This window comes from Odocoileus virginianus, chromosome 3 (genome assembly GCF_023699985.2).
Source record: "Odocoileus virginianus isolate 20LAN1187 ecotype Illinois chromosome 3, Ovbor_1.2, whole genome shotgun sequence".
NCBI lineage: Eukaryota > Metazoa > Chordata > Mammalia > Artiodactyla > Cervidae > Odocoileus > Odocoileus virginianus.
Genome location: NC_069676.1, coordinates 11,755,566 through 11,764,130, shown reverse-complemented (window position 1 = coordinate 11,764,130; position 8,565 = coordinate 11,755,566). Strand labels below are relative to the sequence as shown.

Here is an 8,565-nt window from a genome sequence, read left to right as displayed (position 1 = left end):
TATGTGAGACAACAAAAGAGACACAGATGTAAAGAACAGACTTTTGGACTCTGTGGGAGAAGGCAAGGGTGGGATGATTTGAGAGAATAGCATTGAAACAAACACATATAATGACCACATGTGAAATAGATCACCAGTCTAGGTTCAATGCATGAGACAGAACACTCAGGGCCGGTGCACTGGGATGACCCTGAGGGATGGGATGGGAAGGGAGGTGGGAGGGGGGTTCAGGATGGGGGACACATGTACCCCCATGGCTGATTCATGTCAGTGTATGGCAAAACCCACTACAATATTGTAAAGTAATTAGCTTCCAACTAATAAAAATAAATGAAAAAAAGAGAAGAAAAATTTATTTATTTTTAATAGGAGGATAGTTGCTTTACAATATTGTGTTGGTTTCTACCATACATCAACATGAATCAGCCGTAGGTATACATATGTCCCCTCCCTCATGAACCTCCCTCCCTCCACTCATTCTATGAATGAATTCCCTTGGACATCATGGGGTTCTGTCTCTCTGTCATAGTATAGAATCAAAGGGCCTTTAGCCTTTCTTGGGATTGTATTTCACTGATAAAACTCACTATTTCAATTATAATTCAAATTCTGATTTAAAAACCATAACTGAATATTTATGAAGTGCAAATATCTGTTAGGCGGCACAGAGGTCCTAGAGATTCTTCCCATTTCTAGGTAAGTGACACCAGCCAAGAAAGGTTGAGAGATTTACACACACTCTGTATTTAGTAGGGGAAAGATGTGAGATTCAGACATAGGTCTCCTGATTTTCATCCCATGGATTTTTCCCCAACATTACAGTAGAATTATTGTTCTCTTTTCAAAACTGCTTTAGTCCCAGATGAACAAATGAAGGTAGAACCATTGTTTCTTTCTCTTGGAATTTTATTTCACAAATTAAGGAACTGGGCCAAGTGGTTTACACGCAACTTTAGTGCATGAATGTTGTGAACTATAGAGTTTTCTGTGAATAATAATGTATTTTGCAGATTATTTTGCCAATTTGAGCTATGTAAATATCATTCCTGGGGCAAGATGGGAATTTTCACATGCATTTAAAATAGAAAAACCAAGTTAGACAGACTTAAGAGGTATTTTTTATCTGTACCTTGACATAAGACTACACATTTTATTATTTCTCATTTTTCTATTTAGGAAGACAAATATTTGGAGTTACTAATGGTGAATAAGAACTAGTGTTAGCCAGCTGTGTTATGTAGATTCCTCTGGTGTCATCTCTGGGCTGAAAAGGGTCTAGAAGTGTTTCAAGTAAGTAAGTGAAAGTTGCTCAGTCATGTCCGACTCTCTGTGACCCCATGGACTATACAGTCCATGGAATTCTCCAGGCCAGAATACTGGAGTGGGTAGCCTTTCCTTTCTCTAGGGGATCTTCCCAACCCAGGGATCAAACCCAGGTTTCTGCATTGTGTGCAGATTCTTTCCCAGCACAGTCACCAGGGATGCCCAGAAGTGCCTCAGATAATTAAGAATTCTCCTGACCTTCTTTTAGAGATGAGAGAGGAGCCATCTTTACATATTTATGCCCTGCTTTGAGGAAAATAAGAGGAGAGTGGAGAGTTTTTTTGTATCCACTTCTTTTAAATCACCCTCAGCTCAAAATGATACTTACGATAAAGTGGCATTTTGAAATAACATATTCTGATACCCTTCATTTCTTTAGACACTTTAAGAAATATAGATAGATAAATATAGATATAAAGATAAAGTTTAAATGATATCTGAAGAGAGAGACTCAGAAGAAGTTATGAGGTGAGAGATCTGTACAGAGGGAGATAAACATATGTTGTAAAGTTCAGAAAAGAACAAATCTCAATACATTGCCCTGTGTCTTATTGACTTAGTCTCTCAGCCTTGGGATTTAGTCTCTCAGTCTTGGGAATCAGTCAGTCCAGTTAAAAAACTGTGTCTCATTGTAGGTGGTGTAGGTGAATGGGGCATCTACCTAAGTTAGGCCTTTATACAGTGTGAATAATCAGACATGTAGGGCTTCCCAGGTGGGTCAGTGGTAAAAATCCACCTGCAATGCAGGAGATGCTGGTTCAATCCCTGGTTTGGGCAGATACCCTGGGGAAGGAAATGATAATCCACTTCAGTATTACTGCCTGGGAAACCCCATGAACAGAGGAGCCTGGCAAGATACAGTCCATGGGGTCATAAAGAATAGGACACGACTTAGTGACTAAATAATAACAAAAATCAGGCATTTAATAGGGGGACATATTTATGGCAATAAAAGAAAAATAAAGGTGAATGATGAGAACAAACTGAAAATTAATTTTTTTAATCCAGAAGGTAGTCAATCAGATTTTGTTTTTTTTTTTGTTTGTTTTTTAATTTTTTAAAGTTAATTAATTAATTTTACTTTACAATATTGTATTGGTTTTGCCATAAATTGTTGGGTTTGAAATATCTTTGGATGGTGGAAAGAGGACATACAGTGCCATTTAGATAATTTTTTTGGTTTGTATTTTGAATATCTCTAATGATGATAACACAATTATGGCTTTTTTGGGGATCAGAACACCTAAGTATCTGATTTTAGCTGTAGGGTCTTCTTTAGACAGTTTTAACAAGAACTTGGGCACTAAGGCTATAGTCTTTAGTCTTTAGTGACATGAAGTCAAGAGAGTGAGAGTAAAATTGGAAACATTAATTATCAACAAAATGTACAAAACAACAAGAATCAGTTTATAAAGAAAAAGACTAGAAATTAGTAAATGTGAATAGAATCTGATAACATGCCAGGGTGTTTTGGAACATTTTTATTGAAATATAGTTAACTTACATCAATATATTAGCTTCTGGTGTACTACAATATTTTTAGAGATTATACTCCATACACATTTTCCATAAAATTTGGATTATATTGTCAGTATTACCCTGGGTTACTTGTTAAATTCTTGTAATTTACTTATTTTATGCCTAGTAATTTGTACCTCTTAATCTTCTTTATCTATTTTGCTCTTCTTTCCACCCTTCCCCTTTTAGTAACCACTAGTTTGTTCTCTGTATCTGTGAGCCTGTTTCTGTTTATTTTTTAGATTCCATGTATTAGCATAAAAATATAGTATTTGTCTTTCTCTGTCTGACTTATTTCACTGAGCATAATACCCTCCAGGCTGATTTACTCTATCACAACTGGAATAATTTCACTTTTTTTAATTGTTGAGTAGTATTTCATTGTTTATATGTAACACATTTCCTTTATCCATTTATCTGTTGATGGACAGATTGCTTTTTATATCTTGGCTGTTATAAGTAATGCTTCTATGACTATTGGGGTGCATATAACTTGTCAAATTAATGTTTTCATTTTTCTTTAAAGAAATTGCTGGATCATATGAAAGTTCTATTTTTAATGTTTTGAGGAACCTCCATACTATTTTCCATAGTGGCTGCATCAATTTACATTCCTATCAAAGGTGTACATGCATGCTTAGTCACTCAGTGATGGCTTATTCTTTGCGACCCCGTGGATTCCTCTGTCCATGCAATTTTCCAGGCAAGAATACTGGTGTGGATTGCAATTTCCTCCTCAGGGACTGAAGGTGTGTAAGGGTTCCCTATTCACACCCTCACCAACACTTGTTATTTGTTGTCTTTTTGATAATAGCCATTCTGACAGGTGTGAGGTGATATATAAAATTGTAGTTTTAATTTGCGTTTCCCTGAAGATTAGTGATGGTGAGTATCTCATAATTTTTTGTTAAAACATAGATCATTTTTTCTTACAATTACTTTCCATCTTAATCAAGGATAATCAAAGTAAAATGATTTGTTTTTAAAATAAGTCTAGACTTTTATTAAACTGTAGTAAGAATAGTGATTGATCATATATGTTATTTTTAAGTCTGTTTTGTTGGAACTTTTTATAAGAAATCTCAAATTGGATATTTATATTTGAGTATAGAGATTTTAGGGCTTCACTGGTAGCTCAACTGGTAAAGAAACTACCTGCAATGCAGGAGGTCCTGGTTCAATTGCTGGATTGGGAAGATCCCCTGGAGAAGGGATAGGATACCCACTCCAGTATTCTTGGGCTTCTCTGGTGGCTCAGAAGGTAAAGAATCCACCTGAAATGTGGGAGACCTGGGTTGGGAAGAAATCCTGGAGGTGGGCATGGCGTGCCACTTCAGTATTTTTGCCTGGAGAATTCCACGGACAGAGGAGCCTGGTGGGCTATAGTCCATGGGGGTCACAAAGAGTTGGACATGACTGAGTGACTAAGCACACACGCATAGAGATTTTATATAATTTCTGAAAAATGTATTTTAATAACATGTATTCATGCAAATATATGCTTGCCCAGTAGCTTAAACAATAAAGAATATGCCTGCAATGCAGGAGACCCAGGTTCAATCCTTGGGTGGGAAGAACCCATGGAGAAGGAAATGGCAACCCACTCCAATATTCTTGTTTGAGAAAGCCCATGGACAGAGGAGCCTGGCGGGCTACAGTCCATGGGGATCTCAAGAGTTGTACATGACTTACTGACTAAAGTGCCACATATACAAATATAACCTAAAGAAGATTAAACATCATTTCTGTTTGTCAGTGTTTTCCATGCTATTTAACATATTAAGTAAGTCAAATTAGTTTAACATCAATTTTTTTACAAGATGAGAGAACAAATATTTTAAGATTTTTCAGAGACTTTCTGGGAAATCCTGTCTAGTTTGAGATAAAAAATATTTTATTTATAATTTAATTTGGGGGTGTTGTTAAAAATGCCAAATAGTTTGAAACATCTGACTAAATATGATCACAGATCACCATATAAAAATAGTTTAACCAAAGTGACAATTAAAATATTCTAAAGACAAACATAGGATATAATACACAGTTGGCCCTTTAACAACCTAGGGGTTTTGACCCCTCTGCAGTCAAAAATCCATATGTAACTTCACAGTCAACCCTTCATACCCATGGTCATTCACCTGCAGATTCAACCACCTGTGGATTGTCTAGTAGTGTGAAATCCACCTATAAGTGGCTCTACATAGTTCAAACCTGTGTTATTCAAGGATCTACTGTCCTTGAGGAAAAAACCTACCTTAGCTCTTTTAATATTGAGAAGACTTAGTTTTCTTAAGTAATCAAAGACATAGTAAAGAACACATGACATTCAGGAAATTATTTTGTTAAAATACAAAATCTTTGTTTCCTAGATGAACTACTTAACAGGTAAAGAAAAAATCTTTTATAATTATCCAAGAATTGGTCTTCTTTAAACAGAAAAGAAAATCAAATACCAGTTTTCTATAAGCACAATTTCATCAAAGCACAATTTAAAAATCTTTATAATAATTCATCAATTTTAGCCAGCTGACCACAGTAAGACTTTTTTTTTTCCCTTTTACTTTAAAATCTTTTAAATCTATCTAGCATTTTTAAATAAAAACTTGAAATATCTGTTCCAAATTGCCTTCAGCTCAAAATAATCTTTAAGCAAAATTGAAATATTTTGGAGCAACATATTCTGCCTACCCTTCAGTAGGGTCAATTAATATACTCATTTTGGAAATGAGTAAACTATTCAGTTATTTGTAATATTGTTCCCTGTTCTTCTCTCTGTTACATTTTCCCCAAATTAAATCATGTTTTGATCTATCAGAGTGAATACAGATCTGTTTACCTTCAGGGAACTGAATTTAGAAGAAATGCAATCTTTCCTCTGTGAGAAAAGATTGACTTGAAAAATTCTTAAACAGGAATGAAAAACCAGTTTAAGATTTCAGACCTGGGGACTTCCCTGGTGGTCCAGTGGTTAAGGCTGTGGGTTTCCACTGCAACGGGTGTGGTTTCAATCCCTGATTGGTGTACTAAGATCCTGCATGCCACTCCATGTGGCCAAAAAAGGAAAAAAAAGGAAGAAATTTCAGACCTGGGTCCTGAATTTCTCAACTACAGTGCCCCATGCCCTTCATATCCACAGTTCTGCATCAGTGGATTCAACCAACCACTGACCGAATTCCATGTGGAACTGTATTTACTAAAAGGCAGATTGTACCACATTACTTTGTATAAGGTAATTGCATTCACAGGGGTTCATTGAACCAATTTCCCAGGAATTCTGAGGAATATATATACAAAGAGGGTTGGATTAGGGGAGAAAATAACCCTTTACAAATGTTTAGGATTAGCGATGTATTTAACTAGTTTTAGCAATTCACGCTAAACAAAAAACACAGAATATGAATTCAGTCTCAGATGTGTCCTGAAATTGTGTGGCATTGATAGAAAGTAACCCTGCGAAAGATGAAAATGAAGTTCAGTGTGTTCATTTAAAAGAAGTATGTGTTTAAGCATACGTGATAATGTTTACAGAATCAGTATTATTTGCTGCATTCAACAAAAACATATGTATGAAAAGGTGAAGTCCACCAAGGCTAACCTCTTGAATAGCTGAGTTTTATTTCAAAAAAATTTTATGAGAACACCCACACATTTGAATGTTCATGTATCTTCATGAAAGACATATGTTGTAAAGCCAAAAAATTATGAAAGCCCATGAAATTACTGGCATATAAAATTCTATTTGATTATGAACATTTGACTTCATTTAGAATCTAATTTGGCTTCCCTGATGGCTCAATGGGTAAAGAATCCTCCAGCAATGCAGGAGATACAGGAGATGTGAATTCGATCCCAGGGTCAGGAAAAACCCCTGGAGGAAGAAAATCACAACCCACTCCAGTATTCTTTCCTGAAAAATCCCATGGACAGAGGAGCCTGGTGGACTACTGTTAATGGGGTTGCAAAGAGTTCCATCTTTTACAAGACTTAGCCACTATACACCAGCATACCACCATACAAAGACTATTTTTCTTCTCAAAGGAGAAAGATATTTAGTATTCTATATGTTCTCCTTAACAGTGGGAGGCTGATAGTTTACTGTGTCTTTGAATTTGTTGTCTCAAAATTTCCTTGTTACTTATAGACTTTGGCTCAGTCTCTATTAAGTGGAGATACACAAAAACAGGTAAACAATCCAGACATCAATGTAGAAGGAGTTCTAATTATAATGAATTTACCACCTCTGTGAAATACTGCTCTAGATTTGTATTACTGAAGTGTGAATAGTTTATTTTTTGTTCTATGGACACTTTGCTGCCTGGGTACTTGATTTATTTATTGCAACACTATTTTTTTTTCCCCCAAAAGGTAGTCCAGCTACATGGAACTCCAGAATTTAACAAGTTTCTCAGAATTTCTCCTCCTGGGCCTTTCAGATGATCTGAACCTGCAGCCATTCATATATGGGCTCTTTTTGTTCATGTACCTGGTCACCGTGCTGGGGAACCTTCTCATCATCCTGGCCATCGGCTCTGACCCCCACCTCCACACCCCCATGTACTTCTTCCTCTCCAACCTGTCCTTGGCTGACATTGGTTTCAGTACCACTACAGTCCCCAAGATGCTGGTGAATATCCAGGCACACAGCAAATCTATCACCTATGCAGGCTGCCTAACTCAGATATCCTTCTTTTTCCTTTTTGGCTGTTTGGACAGTCTACTCCTGGCTGTGATGGCCTATGACCGGTTGGTAGCCATTTGTCACCCGCTACACTACCCAGTGATCATGAAGCCCTGTATCTGTGGCTTGTTCGTTCTTGTGTCATTTTTTATCAGTCTTTTGGACTCGCAGATGCATTCTTTGATGGTGTCGCAACTTACTTTCTGCAAAGATGCAGAAATCCCTCATTTCTTTTGTGATGCTCCTAAGCTTCGCGACCTTGCCTGTTCTGACACTTCAGGAAGTAACATTGTCATGTTTTTTGCTGGGACCATCTCTGGTTTTCTCCCTATATCAGGAATTGTTTTCTCTTACTATAGAATTGTTTCCTCCATTCTGAGAGTCTCATCATCCAGTAGGAGGTACAAAGCCTTCTCCACCTGTGGTTCTCACCTGTTGGTTGTTTTTTTGTTTTATGGAACAGGCCTTGGGGTGTATCTCAGTTCAGCCGTCTCATCTTCCCCAAGGAAGGATACAGTGGTCTCAGTGATGTACACTGTGGTCACCCCTATGCTGAACCCCTTCATCTACAGTCTGAGGAACAAGGACATCAAGACTGCCCTGTGGAGGATTATCAGCAGAATAGTCTAATCTCAATACCTGTGCTATCCTTCTGGCAAACTCCAGGAGATGGTGAATGACAGGGAAGCCTGGTGTGCTGTAGTCCATGGGTTGCAAAGAGTTGGACATGACTGAACGACTGAACAACAACAATCCTTCCAGTCACAGAACTGGAAAGGGCAGCTGATGCTTTGGAAATATAAACAAAATTGCCAAAACTTGAGCCAGGATAACTAAGATGCAAAGAGTTAAGGCTCATTTTTTTTCCAGTTTCTCCTCATGCATTTATTTATTTTTTAATTGGAGGAAAATTGCTTTAAATGTTGTACTGATTTCTGCCATAAAACAATGCAAATCAGCCATAATTATATCACCTGAAAAGATTCATTTTAATAAAACTAGGGAGGTAGGAGCGGGGGTTCAGGATGGGGAACACAGGTACATCC

The 8,565-nt window shown here is 37.1% G+C and overlaps 1 protein-coding gene across 1 annotated transcript; it reads left to right on the top strand.

Moving 5' to 3' along the window:
* The first annotated feature begins 7,219 nt into the window (after positions 1-7,219).
* LOC110134241 (olfactory receptor 7E178-like) lies at positions 7,220-8,149 on the top strand. The gene has a single exon (XM_020888604.2). The coding sequence runs from the start codon at positions 7,220-7,222 to the stop codon at positions 8,147-8,149; it is 930 nt and encodes a 309-aa protein (XP_020744263.2).
* Positions 8,150-8,565: the final 416 nt, after the last annotated feature.